We start from the raw sequence: 14,268 nt of genomic DNA, 5'->3' as shown, positions 1-14,268 counted from the left end.
AATCACCTCTTGTGCGATCTGTACAAAAATATGAGCGTGTTTTGATTTTCTTTGGGCGCTAAAATGTCGGATTCCGAAATTTGTGCCAGCCAATAGAAATCGTACCCCAAAGCAAAAGAAAAATCGTCCTGGACTGAAAATTTAATGCTACTTGATTAAATGGAGTAGATAGAACGGAAAGATCCAGCAAATGTGCATGAAAAATTGAAAGAGGTATAGAGAAAAAAGTTTGTAAACTGTATTTTGAAAGCTTTCAGATTTTCAGAATTTGAGATTTTCATAGATTCAAAGCGGGACACTCGATAACTCACGGTTTAAGTTTATTAATAAAATGAACATTTTTCTATTAAATAGCAAAATCTAAGTACATTAAAGTAGAAAATATCCAAAATATAAATTAGTTCGTAGCAAAATCTGATGAGTATTGCCCCAAAAATCTTAGTCATTAATCATCGATTAATTTTTATTAATAAGCTCACAAGATTCAATTTCTTTCCGATACCATTTTAAGATATTAGATACGAGTCGGTAAAGGGGGGAACTATGGTAGCTTTTTATCTTAAGTTATTTGAGTAACCTTCTATCATGTGCATTAAAGGAAGAAACTTTGGCGGAAAGAAAATTTGGAAGATTTGGCCAAAGTCGTCAGCCAAATTTAATTTATATAACGTACCAGAACGTACCGCTAAATTTCGTCCTACTTTAGGCTCCAAAATTGGGCTTTCAACGATTTTGCTATCATTTTTGACCCTAAATATCCTGCAACCGCCAAATTAAATTCCCGCCAAAATTTCTTCCTTTAAAAATGTATTTTAAAAGACACATTGAAGCACATGAAAAGTTTATCTCAATAGACAATCCAGTGTGGTGCTGTGAGAAAAAAGTGGGCAAGAAGTAACAAAGTAGACTAGAAGACCTAAAAACCATGCTCAAATAAGAAATAAGACAGTACTGAATGGCAAAATTTTAGAAGAATAAAATGAAAAGACAACGAGTGAAAGTGAAGAATACTTAGAAAACTATCAAAGATGAAATCATACAAGAAAAAGGTACAAGAAATATCTGAAACGTTTTAGCCGGTAAACTACTCTTCAGTGCAAGAGGTGAGTGTTGATCTCACTATCTTTCCAGATGTATTCAGTGTACCCTTTCATGTTCTAGGGAGTTTTAAGTAACGTGTCTGTTTTTCAATTTTACTCGAAAATTAAGCAGAGCATCTTTATTCTTTTATAAGCATAACGCTTATAAGCATACTGAGACCTGAATTTGTCTAAAAAATATATTATTTGAAACAAAAAAGATTGGTATATATTTTGTAAAAACTCATGAAGCCATTCTAGAGGTTTTGTCACCCTGAGTTGTCACCTAAAAAGTTCTAACTTTTGCCAGTAATACCTTGTAAAAGTGGTTTCATTTATTTGTTCGCTGATATCAGCAACGACTTTCTTTGCGACAGCTTTCTTGACCTAAAAGAGAATAACAAATGTAAACATTGTCATCGTGATTGATACCAGCCTTCTAATCGTCTAAAGGAAGAAACTTTAATAGTCAAATTAAATCTGTTGTCCTCCGTTAGTCGATCAGTTAGATAAAAAATTTTCAAACCTTGAATTAGAAAAAAGCTGTTTATATTAGATTATTCATCCAATGAAAGATTTTTAACAAATTCCACTCACAACAGCTTTTGTCTCCAACCCTTTGCATTTCCGGTATTGTGAATCGAAAGTTGTGCCAAATTCGGTGCGATATTGACTATTCAGCTGCCTGACAGTTTCAATAGTCTCTTTCTGTACCTCTTCATGTGAGGGTCTATACAAACCCCCTTCTTTTGCCCTTTTTTTGCCTGCTAAATCACCTTTTCGGATTGGGAAGAGAGCCAGTGCAGATCTTAAGCTGTCATCTCTTATACAGGCATGGCAGTGAAACACAGAGTGCTTGATTTTCTTAGCCTCAGAAAGATCTTTCCACTTTGAGGTACTAAACATTTCTAAGACTATTTCCTTGTCGGCAGCTGAATTTTTGCCAATATCAAACACCTTTTGTTTGACACCTTTGCATTGCTGCCCATACGCTGTTGGGTCAATCATCACACCAAACAAGGAATTCAACCTTAAAAAACAAAACAGAATAACAGTTGACCTACTATCAGGTTATCGTCTTCAGTCATTACGTAATATTTTCACCGCTTGAGTCAAAATGGTACCCTGAGTGGTCCTAAATCCAACATCCCTGCCTGAATCCAACCCTCAAATAACTGCTAAGAAAAAAAATTCTATGTTTACAAACATTTCCTTTCCAAGTAATTTATTTGGTTCATTTGGTTCAGTGTATCAAATCTCTCAGTTTAGTTGACACTTTGGTACCTTCATTGTGCCACAGCGAGAGGTTTGTTTTTATTTTAGTTTGTATCTTTGATTTAGGCAGGGCTGTCGGATTTAGGACCACTCACGGTATTGCTCCCAGTAAAAGATCTATTGACCAACCTTTGAATTGCTAGTCTGGTACCAATTTGACACCATATAAAATTGGCAGCAAAATCATTGTATATTTAACATGACTTCTTAAAACATTACACCATAGACGTTTTTTCAAAGAGGACGTCTAGTTTTTTTCTTTACAGCTGTTACCTATAAAAGTGGCCGTCCAGCAGGCTAGAAAGTGGAGATACATCATCAGGTCTCGAATTCCCAAACTAATGAATGCATCTGTACTTTCTAGCTTGCCGCATGGACACTTGTATAGGTAACAGCCGTAAAGAAAAAAAGCTCAGCGTGGTCACTGCGGACGATCATCTGCTTTGAGGTATTTTTCATTACATAATAATAACTGATGGACTACTTTATTAAATTCAACAGAACATCCTCTTTGAAAAAACGTCTATTGTATAATGACTTCTCAAAACATTACACAATCTAACCGTGCTGAAATATCCATACTATTAACCTTCCGCTTGAAATTATAAATGAAATCTGTGCCATGTAGTCGACACAGATATATAAAACACCACAGATAACGATTTTAACAATCCAAATTTGCTCAACAATTAAATACCAAGCAAAACAAAATTACAAAATTCAGATATAATGCTGGAGTGATGTTCTTCTCTCAAATTATATAAAAACTTTCAGCGGAATTGTTTCATTTGATTGTTGATAGTTAAAACCGTGTACCTATGGTAAAAGTTTTTACCCTTCTTGCATTTCAGACTAGCACAGTGGGGCAAAAACTTTCTTCTCTTCATTTGGACAAGACTAATTTTGGTTATCAAAAATAAATTCTTACTTGGAAGCGTGATCTCTAAAAATATCCATGCTATTAGTTGATTTGTTCTTGAGTCTGTCTGCGTCCTCCGTTAAAAAACCAAATACAGCAACCTTCACGAAGCCACAAGACAAACAGTTGGCCAGACTCTCTGCCATGATTATTAATTGACTACAAAGTTTACAATTACAATTTTTATTGCCGACCCAAAAAAATATCAGCCTTTTGATTGGTCGAGAGCATCGAGATATTTGCAATATTTCATATTTCTTTAGTCTGGAAATATGACCGCGTTGACTTTTGGGGGACTGGGTAAGCGGCGGGAGAAAAATCAAAACAAAACAGCCGAAAAGAACTGACTTTCGGAGAAACTGACTTGGAAATCAAAGGGAAAAACGCAACAAAAATATGTTCAGATTAACTTTTACTTTGGAGTTCTTCCATAAAAGACACTAAAATCAAATCTGATGAACTAAGAAATTATAAGACTACTTGACACCACCCAAATATTTTCAACTTTTAGCAAATCTGTCCTTGTGGTAACCAAACAGTTTTTTATCAATGCATACAAAATAACTTGAGATTCTTGAATGTTGGCCAATAAAATTTCTCATAACATAACAAGGGAAGTGTAATGCCTTGTATTAAACCAAATGACGAGTGATTTTTATAAAAGTTCTCTCCTAATTCTCGTTCTCGACAACAACGTCCTTGAGCTTGACTTTTCAACTCAACAATCATTACATCTTCCTTCTGAAATTCGAAACATTTAAAGCTTGACGATAATCAAGAAAGTATCCAAATTGTTTTGCTGTTGAAAAAATGTTGTTCTTTAACCATTATTACAAGCATACATTTCCATCGTGGGACTCCTTTCCTCTGCTATTCTTTCCCATGGCCATATGTCATCGAAACAAAAAAATAGAAAAAGACTGAATGTTATCAATCTGATTAATCCATTGATGGAGGGTTTCTTCTCCATCGAAACAATACTGTACATCATCTGCATTTTGAATTATCAATCTAGAAACTTTCAAATACATCTCTGAAAAATCTGCAACTTTTCAAAACAAAACTTCTGGATCGAAAATGATCGAAAAGTTTTGTTTTTGTGTGAATATTTTCAGCGGGAAGTTATCGAATGTTTTTGTTCGAATCTAACGTTCGAATTAGATTTTCGAATAAAAACATTCGAAACTACACAGAAGCAGAAGAAGGCGGAAGTAAATTTTGAAACAAAAAGAGGACAATTTTTTTGAGTCGACAATAAATTAGTTATCACATGACTTCTCGTGCAATACTCGATATTTTACTCGTTCCGAGATTTTACCGATATTTTTCCTCGCCTAAAGGCTCGGAAAAATATTACGGAAAAATCTCGGAACTCGTAAAATATTTCTCGTATTGCACTCGAAATCATGCGATAACTAGTACTTATTTTATTTTAACTACGTAAAGAATGGTATAAACATAATTATTTCAGTCAAACAATATTGAAATGAGAGAGAAAGGATGATGAAAATAAAATAAAAGTGCTATTTTCCCAGCTGTAGTAGATTGAAGTTGTCTGATTTTCACAAAAAAGCATAACACCACAACATATAAACCTTATTGAGAGTGTTAAATTAAAAAATAAGCTTTAACATGAGAGATTCCAAGAAAAAAAAGGAGATTTCTAAGAAATATCTTGGACCGACCATTTTCTCAAAAATCCTTTTGTTTATGAAAAAGCGGGAAGTTTGTTCAAGAATTATTTGCAAGGAATTTTTCCCGCCTCAAATTTAAAGCGATTTGATTGGACGATTTGAAAGAATGAAAGACCGGTCTGGTCATGGAATTACACTTTTTTCATAACAAACCTAAAAATCACAGAACAAATGGAAAAACTTATACCGGGGGTAAGTATTTTGATTTTCGCATGACAAAATCTTTAATAAACATAGATATAAGTGGTATCAACAGAAAGCTTGTGAAATTTACTATCTGGCCATGTTTTTATATAATTTAATGATGCACTAGAGCTCGAGAAATGCTGTAATCAGTTCCAGCTGACCAATATTTTTCCTGCTAAAATAGCTCTGTGACCCCCTGAAAGCATTTTATGTCTAAAATAAAGGTCGGAACAGGGTAGACCTCATTACAGCCGAACTTTCAAGACCAAAACAAGCCCTGTAAGTTAATTTTCCATCATGCGATTTATAAAAAACCTACTTTTAGAGCTTTGATAGATTTTTTCATTTTTGTAAGGGATAAGAGTGTACTTATTGGTCTTCTTCATTTAAAAACGTCTCTCTGGGTATCATGGATACATATCCAACCGTTCTGAATGGATTTCGAAGGCAAAAAACCTTGATTTGAGCCCACACAATTGAGTAGTCCTGAAGCGCTCAGATTTCGCCCGAAACTAGACCGCGCGCCCTTATTTCACTTGAGTAATATTCGATTTGTTCGATTGCCATTTTAGCGTTCGATGTTATTAGATATCTGTCGATTACGTTCGATCTTGTTCGATTACGTTCGATGCCTTCAATCGAACCAATCGAATTTGAAAATTGCGGTAATATTCGATTGAGATTCGATTGCGTTCAACAATCGAATTTCAATCGTTCGATTGCGTTCGATTTGGTTCGATTGGTTCGATCGTCGATTCCGTTCGATTGAGATCATCTGGGGAATTCAAAGAAGGCTCGATTACCTTGTATCGATTATCGGAACCAATCGATATCCAATCGATCGAATGAACAAAGTTATTGATCTCACTGTAGCTAATCGAGTAAACTTAAAAAAATTAATATTGATGAGATTCCTCAATTTTTTCTGATTTTTTAATTTTTTAGATTTTCCATTTTTTCAGGGAATATAGTCAAACTTCAGCAGATAGCCTTTGTTTATCGAAAGATGATGAATTGAGCAGTAATTTGGCACATATCAATGGAAGTATTAATACTCCAAATATTCAAGGTATATAATCTGAATTTTTTTGCTTCTGATTCCTCATTTATTCGAACCTAATTTTTCTAAATTACAAAATCATTTGTAAGGCTTTTTTGAAAAGAAAGTTATTAAAATTGAAAAAAGCGTATTTTATTGACATTTTCACTCTAAAGTAAAATGTCTGAAATTTTTTGTTATTGATTTTTCACAGGAAGTACATCGCTGCATCTTGAATCAACACCCAGTGGAAGTAAATGTCACGGTAGTCAAAATGGGTAAGTTTTGTTTTGTCCATTCTTTCTGAGAGTTTAGTGACTTTTCAAGCGGTTTGTTAACAAGAGATTTGTGTGTCAAACAAAAAATAAAAAGATATCCCTTCTGAATCTTTTACTATTTATTCAAGAAAGTCTTCCCCCTTTTTTTACTTGGCTTGAATTAGAATGTTCATCAATTCGATTTTTAGGAAACAGTGCTTGGAATTTTTTGAAGAAACAATGACAGCTTCAGAAAATGAGGACGTTCTGACTGCATCTGAGGTTTCTGACAATTCTGCAGATGAAGCAACTGATACAGCCAGTGAACATTCTGATGAAGTACTAGATTCTGATATTGATAATTTGGAAGAGTACTTGTAAGTAAATTTTGCTGTGTTAAATTGTGCTATCACCCACCCATGGCTTGGTAAACTAGAATTGTGGCTTTTAACATTCATAAACAATGTTTCTAAAAATGAAAAATTTATCCACTCATTGATTTCTCAAACAATTTTAGTACTTTCAACCAGAAATAAGCATACTGAATACGTTTCAATATTCAGGTCAGCAAAAAGAGAAGCTTCAGATGTCGAGATGGATGATACTGATGCGATTGATTTCACGATCTTACCTGAAGCAATCGTGGTATTGGACCAACCTGAGGGGCAAGATGAATCATGCCACCAAACAACTTTTGCATCTATTGACATTGATAAATCTATGAATGATCCAACAGACGCAAACATAAACCAAACAACGTACACAAATCTTGACATGAGTTTATCAATGAATGAATCCATTAATGCAAATATAAATCTTATTGGTAAGGTTAATTTAAAGTACTGTTATGATCTAGAGAGAAAGTAAAGTCAATATAATTTATCGAAATTTGTGCTTGCGTGGCACTGGAATGAGAGAAATTTGCTCTCTTTTTGTTTAAAAGCTTGCATTTTAAGCAAAAATATTGTACTTTTTTTAAACTTATAAGAATGTCCTCAACTCTCACCTGTCATACATTATCATTCGGTTCTTTGTCTCATCCCCCTACATAAGAGGGGTGCTCAAACTGTTGTGGCCCCTCGTTGTAGCCACAAATTGTATTGGTGTAAATTTATTTTTTTCAGAAGCGCCAACTGGAAGGTATGCTGCCCATATCCGTGATAAATGCAGTCTTGCTTTGATGACCTATGCTCAACAGGGGGTGATGAGTTATTGGATGTGGATAAAGAACGAGTAATTGTTCGTTGGAGAAGTTGGTCAAGCTGCGTGGGGATGTTTGTCAACATCAGCTAGAGCTAGGTTTTTGCAACGAGAAAGTCCTTTCATGTGGATGAGGGGAGGAACATGCAAAACGTTGAGATGGAGTTGTCCCAAAAATCATATGGGAAATGGGAATCTCTGAAATAATTGCTTACAGGACAAACGACCAATCTATCTGAATGACCTCCTTCTTTCAAGTGGTATTGTCTTAACTGGCAATAACTGGACCAAATGTGATGCACTCTTCAAAGCATTGAAAGTCAATGTTCTTGGTAGAAACGCCTTTCATCGAATGCAGAACCTATTCATCTCTTCCTGAAATACGTGAATTCTGGGATTCATGCATTCAAGTATATTGAAAGTACTTGGAGATTACGGATGACGTAGGGCTTAGTGGTGATGGAAGATCTGACTCTCCAGGACACTGTGCGCGCTATTGCACTTATGTAATGATGGACCTGTTTTAGGTATAGTGGTGGACTTGGCTGTACTTGATTGCAGAGAAACGGAAGGAATTTCCACAAGGATGGAAAAAGAGGGTCTTGTAAGACTCTTGAGAAATTACAAGAAACTCCATATCTCTGAAGTTACGAACGACAGATGCTTCTTCCTCAGTTATAAAAGCAGTCAGGGAACTGAAGGATCAATACCCGAGTCTTTCAAAATTAGTTCACTCTCTGGACACCTGACACAAAGCCAAGTCTCTGCGAAAGGCACTTTCAGCCGCAGGCAAAACCAAAGAAGGTGAACCGTTATCAGTTTGGGCCGAGCCTATTGTCAATCATTTCTGGCACTGTTGTCAAAACTGCAACACTGACTTGGACAAATTAAAGGTAATTTACTCGTTTCAATTCGAATTTTATTTTGATTTACTTTCATAGGAAAATGTACATCACCCGGTAGGTTTACTCAGATATTTGACTTGGGATGGTGTGACAACAATTTTTAGAAGGTTGAAGTTGTTTTTAAAAGTTTTTGACTGTTTATAGTCTCTGGAGGAGTCAAGACTCCCTTACATAGGAAGACCCCCCCTCCCCTGCTGACGTTTACGCATTTTGACCAAAAACCTGGACTATCATTTCTGTTTTATACATTGCAGCAGCCAATGATATAAGTTTTCTTCCCGCAAAAAGTTTTACAGCAACATTTTAGAAAATTTTCATGGATTTGGATATCTAACTAGATTTCAATTTTTATATTTTAGGATATGTGGCTTGGTGTCCTGCACCATGTATGTGGTGAGCACGTATGGGCAACAGGTGAATGCTCCCATGGAGAACTTCATAAAGATGACGAAAAGAAAACTCCCTTGGCCAAAGATTCTAAAGCTATGGAATTGCTGAGAAAGATCGTATTGGATCGTACTTTTGTAGATCATTTAAAGTTCTACACACGATTCAGGTGAGGATCTAATTTTACTATTTAGGTAATCCATCTTGTCCATATCAGAAAGATCGCTTTGAAACTTCACAGATTTTCCAAGCCTCTCCCCCAATTTCCGCTTATATAATCCATTGCATTAAAATGATGAAAAGGAACTCACTGGGAGTAAATTCTGAAACTGAATTTAAAGTCATGATTTGTTTTTCTTTCATAGACACACTGGCCCAATTGAGAATTTCAACAGCATGATGCTCAAATACGCTCCTAAACGTAACGCATTTGAATTTCAGTATTATACTGACCGGATGTACCTGGCTGCTGTGGACCATAATTTGCACCTTTTTCGTGAAAATCTGAAAACCAAAAGTGGACGACAAATTTACGCAAGGAAATATGGCAAAAGGACTAAAAGGTGGCACGCACAACCACTTAAGGCACCTAAATCCTACCCTCACACCTCTACAATTATGGCTAAGATTATCAAAAGACGGAAGAACTATACAAATCCTTTGCCACCTCGAGCAACTAAATTACCCAATGATCCAAAGCTTATATTACCAACCATTGGTGGCAAACCTCCGAGTACCAGGATACTTATAAAAGAACATATATCTAGAGTAGATCAAAGTAAATGATGCATCAGTACTTTCATTTTATATTCTATTTAACGTATGACACTGTATGACATTTAATTTTTTTATTTTATTCTTCCTTTAGTTCAATGAATTGAAATTTTTAGAAAACAATTTGACACTTTGTGGCTTGAAAATTTAAATACTAAAGGGCTTCTCAAAACTGTGTTACAACATCTTCTAGATTTTAGTTCGGACAAAAGGTTTAATGGGTAATTTCTCATTTTTATTTATTTTTGTAAATTTATGTATATGTTAACAAACATTGTATAAAAACGAAGGTGTAAACTACAGTAAGCACAGTGTCTATAATTTCATACTTCATCCAAAATCAATTTTCTTCGTTTTCCTTCAGTCCTGCCAATATTGAGAAAAATCACCGCGGATTATGGTATCCCTAATTTTTTGACACTCTTTTGGTCTTCTTTGAGTTAAATTATCCTCAACAATAAAAGCTCTTACCGTTATTTCACGAGATTTCTGATACCCGATTACTTTTGAATTTTTTGTATTCCACTGCGCATTAGTTCGGCAAAATGGGTTTTTGCAGAAAAAAATTGTATAACGGGGGTGGAGAATATAACAATTTTCAGTGATATAACCCTCCCGGACAAAGTGACTTTTGACCCCCCCCACCCGAAACGTAAATTACCCCCGGACAAGGCAAATTTAGACGAATTTTTACTACGGACAATATATCCCCCACCCGGGGTGTACGAACATTTTCTGGGGGTGTCCATTGCAAAGATCCGCAACGTTGCGTACACAAACGCCGGTTGAATTTACCGCCAGATTTTGAAAAAATGTACAACTCGAATACAAAGAAACCGCTCTATTCAATCCGTCGGCAAAAATGTGGCGCATATTTTGCAACGTTGCCATTTGAAGTGCGCGATTTTGAAAGGGAAGGGTGAAAATTTTACTTTTGGGTTGTACTTCAAAATCACATGCTTTAGAATACCCGTCAAGGCCATGCGATCTTGATTTCGGTTCAAAGGCAAGAGCCGCGAAATTATGCAACGGTAAACTGCGGAATTCGACAACGCAAAATTTCGCAATTTCGCAACGTTTCGGGTCTATGCAATTTTCCTCCGAATTGTCAGGATCTTATTCTTTTCGTGTCAAGCTCACTAACAGGTTGAAGATTTAAATGAACCAATNACATGAGTTTATCAATGAATGAATCCATTAATGCAAATATAAATCTTATTGGTAAGGTTAATTTAAAGTACTGTTATGATCTAGAGAGAAAGTAAAGTCAATATAATTTATCGAAATTTGTGCTTGCGTGGCACTGGAATGAGAGAAATTTGCTCTCTTTTTGTTTAAAAGCTTGCATTTTAAGCAAAAATATTGTACTTTTTTTAAACTTGTAAGAATGTCCTCAACTCTCACCTGTCATACATTATCATTCGGTTCTTTGTCTCATCCCCCTACATAAGAGGGGTGCTCAAACTGTTGTGGCCCCTCGTTGTAGCCACAAATTTTATTGTGTTTAAATTTTATTTTTTTCAGAAGCGCCACTGGAAGGTAATGCTGCCCATATCCGTGATAAATTGCAGTCTTGCTTTGATGACCTATGCTCAACAGGGGGTGATGAAGTATTGGATGTTGATAAAGAACGAGTAATTGTTTCGTTGGAGAAGTTGGTCAAGCTGCGTGGGGATGTTTGTCAACATCAGCTAGAGGATGGGTTTTGCAACGAGAAAGTCTCTTTCATGTGGATGAAGGGAAGAGGAACATGCAAAACGTTGAGATGGAGTTGTCCCAAAAATCATTATGGGAAATGGGAATCTTCTGAAATAATTGCTTACAGAGACAAACGACCAATCTATCTGAATGACCTCCTTCTTTCAAGTGGTATTGTCTTAACTGGCAATAACTGGACCAAATGTGATGCACTCTTCAAAGCATTGAAAGTCAATGTTCTTGGTAGAAACGCCTTTCATCGAATGCAGAACCTATTCATCTCTCCTGAAATACGTGAATTCTGGGATTCTATGCATTCAAGTATATTGAAAGTACTTGGAGATTACGATGACGTAGGGCTTAGTGGTGATGGAAGATCTGACTCTCCAGGACACTGTGCGCGCTATTGCACTTATGTAATGATGGACCATGTTTTAAATATGGTGGTGGACTTGGCTGGACTTGATTGCAGAGAAACGGAAGGAATTTCCACAAGGATGGAAAAGAGGGTCTTGTAAGACTCTTGAAGAAATTACAAGATAAACTACATATCTCTGAAGTTACGACAGATGCTTCTTCCTCAGTTATAAAAGCAGTCAGGGAACTGAAGGATCAATACCCGAGTCTTTCAAAATTAGTTCACTCTCTGGACACCTGACACAAAGCCAAGTCTCTGCGAAAGGCACTTTCAGCCGCAGGCAAAACCAAAGAAGGTGAACCGTTATCAGTTTGGGCCGAGCCTATTGTCAATCATTTCTGGCACTGTTGTCAAAACTGCAACACTGACTTGGACAAATTAAAGGTAATTTACTCGTTTCAATTCGAATTTTATTTTGATTTACTTTCATAGGAAAATGTACATCACCCGGTAGGTTTACTCAGATATTTGACTTGGGATGGTGTGACAACAATTTTTAGAAGGTTGAAGTTGTTTTTAAAAGTTTTTGACTGTTCATAGTCTCTGGAGGAGTCAAGACTCCCTTACATAGGAAGACCCCCCCCCTCTGCTGACGTTACGCATTTTGACCAAAAACCTGGACTACATTTCTGTTTTATACATTGCAGCAGCCAATGGAATTTAAGTTTTCTTCCCGCAAAAAGTTTTACAGCAACATTTTAGAAAATTTTCATGGATTTGGATATCTAACTAGATTTCAATTTTTATATTTTAGGATATGTGGCTTGGTGTCCTGCACCATGTATGTGGTGAGCACGTATGGGCAACAGGTGAATGCTCCCATGGAGAACTTCATAAAGATGACGAAAAGAAACTCCCTTGGCCGAAAATTCTAAAGCTATGAATTGCTGAGAAAGATCGTATTGGATCGGCTTTTGTAGATCATTTAAAGTTCTACACACAATTCAGGTGAGGATCTAATTTTACATTTTAGGTAATCCATCTTGTCCATATCAGAAAGATCCTTTGAAACTTCACAGATTTTCCAAGCTCTCCCCCCAATTTCCGCTTATAATCCTTGCATTAAAAATGAAAGGAACTCACTGGATAATTCTGAAACTGAATTTAAAGTCAGATTTGTTTTTCTTCATAGACAACATGGCCCAATGAGAATTTCAACAGTATGATGCTCAAATACGTCCTAAACGTACGCATTTGATTTCAGTATTATACTGACCGGATGTACTTGGCTGCTGGGACCATAATTTGCACCTTTTTCGTGAAAATCTAAAAACAAAAGTGGACGAAAATTTACGCAGGAAATTGGCAAAAGGACAAAAAGGGGCACGCACAACCACTTAAGGCACCTAATCCTACCCTCACACCTCTACATATGGCTAAGATTATCAAAAGCGGAAGAACTATACAATCCTTGCCACCGCGAGCACTAAATCACCCAATGATCAAAGCTATATTACCAACCATTGGGCAACCTCCGGTACAGATACTTATAAGAACATATATCTAGAGTAGATCAAGTAATGATGGATCAGTCTTTTCATTTTATAATCTATTTAACGTATACACTGTAATACAATTTTTTATTTTTTTTTTCTCCTTAGTCAATGATTAAATTTTAGAAAACATTTTGAACTTTTTTGAAAATTTTGAAAATTACTAATAAAGGGCTTCTCAAACTGTGTTACAAATCTTCTAGATTTTTAGTTCGGACAAAGGTTAATGGTAATTTCTCATTTTAGTTTTTTGTAAATTTATGTATATGTTAACAAACATTGTATAAAAACGAGGTAAACTACAGTAAGCACAGTGGTCTATAATTTCATACTTCATCCAAAATCAATTTTCTTTTTCCTTCGTTTTCCTTCAGTCCGCCAATATTGAGAAAATCAACCGCGGATTATGGTAATCCCCTAATTTTTTGACACTCTTTGGTCTTCTTTGAGTTTAAATTACCTCAACAATAAAACTCTTACCGTTATTTCACGAGATTCTGATACCGTTACTTGAATTTTTTGTATTCCTGCGCATTAGTTCGGCAAATGGTTTTTGCAGAAAAATTTATACGGGGGTGGAGAATATAACAATTTTCAGTGATATAACCCCCCGGACAAAGTGACTTTTGACCCCCCCCCCCCCCGACAACGTGAAATTACCCCCGGACAAGGCAAAAATTTAGACGAATTTTTACTACGGACAATATATCCCCCCACCCGGGGTGTACGACATTTTCTGGGGGTGTCCATTGCAAGATCCGCAAACGTTGCGTACAAAACGCCCGGTTGAATTTACCCGCCAGATTTTGAAAAAAAGTACAACTCGAAACAGAAACCGCTCTATCAATCCGTCGGCAAAAATGTGGCGCATATTTTGCAACGTTGCATTTGAAGTGCGCGATTTTTGAAAGGGAAGGGTGAAATTTTTACTTTTGGGTTGTACT

General features: G+C 36.0%; 2 protein-coding genes across 2 annotated transcripts; both read left to right on the top strand.

The window, feature by feature from the left end:
* Positions 1-8,386: 8,386 nt before the first annotated feature.
* On the top strand, positions 8,387-9,731 carry LOC136819345 (uncharacterized). Its single transcript, XM_067075585.1, has 3 exons — positions 8,387-8,542; positions 8,914-9,110; positions 9,307-9,731. The coding sequence occupies exons 2-3, from the start codon at positions 8,917-8,919 to the stop codon at positions 9,725-9,727; spliced, it is 615 nt and encodes a 204-aa protein (XP_066931686.1). The 5' UTR covers positions 8,387-8,542; positions 8,914-8,916; the 3' UTR covers positions 9,728-9,731.
* Positions 9,732-10,887: 1,156 nt separating this feature from the next.
* LOC136819387 (uncharacterized) lies at positions 10,888-11,931 on the top strand. Its single transcript, XM_067075622.1, has 2 exons — positions 10,888-10,936; positions 11,240-11,931. The coding sequence occupies exons 1-2, from the start codon at positions 10,888-10,890 to the stop codon at positions 11,929-11,931; spliced, it is 741 nt and encodes a 246-aa protein (XP_066931723.1).
* Positions 11,932-14,268: the final 2,337 nt, after the last annotated feature.

This window comes from Clytia hemisphaerica, unplaced genomic scaffold (genome assembly GCF_902728285.1).
Source record: "Clytia hemisphaerica strain Z4C2 unplaced genomic scaffold, Clytia hemisphaerica genome assembly, whole genome shotgun sequence".
In the NCBI taxonomy this organism is placed as follows: domain Eukaryota; kingdom Metazoa; phylum Cnidaria; class Hydrozoa; order Leptothecata; family Clytiidae; genus Clytia; species Clytia hemisphaerica.
Note: the sequence above shows the minus strand (reverse complement) of the source record. Positions and strands in the feature narration are given on the sequence as shown.

What these genes read in the sequence shown, in the direction of transcription:
- LOC136819387 (XM_067075622.1), top strand. Translation starts at nt 10,888, where the DNA reads ATGAGTTTATCAATGAATGAATCCATTAATGCAAATATAAATCTTATT. An exon ending in TGCAAATATAAATCTTATTG is followed by an intron (nt 10,937 to 11,239) that starts GTAAGGTTAATT and finishes TATTTTTTTCAG; the next exon opens with AAGCGCCACTGGAAGGTAAT.
- LOC136819345 (XM_067075585.1), top strand. Translation starts at nt 8,917, where the DNA reads ATGTGGCTTGGTGTCCTGCACCATGTATGTGGTGAGCACGTATGGGCA. An exon ending in AAGTTCTACACACGATTCAG is followed by an intron (nt 9,111 to 9,306) that starts GTGAGGATCTAA and finishes TTTCTTTCATAG; the next exon opens with ACACACTGGCCCAATTGAGA.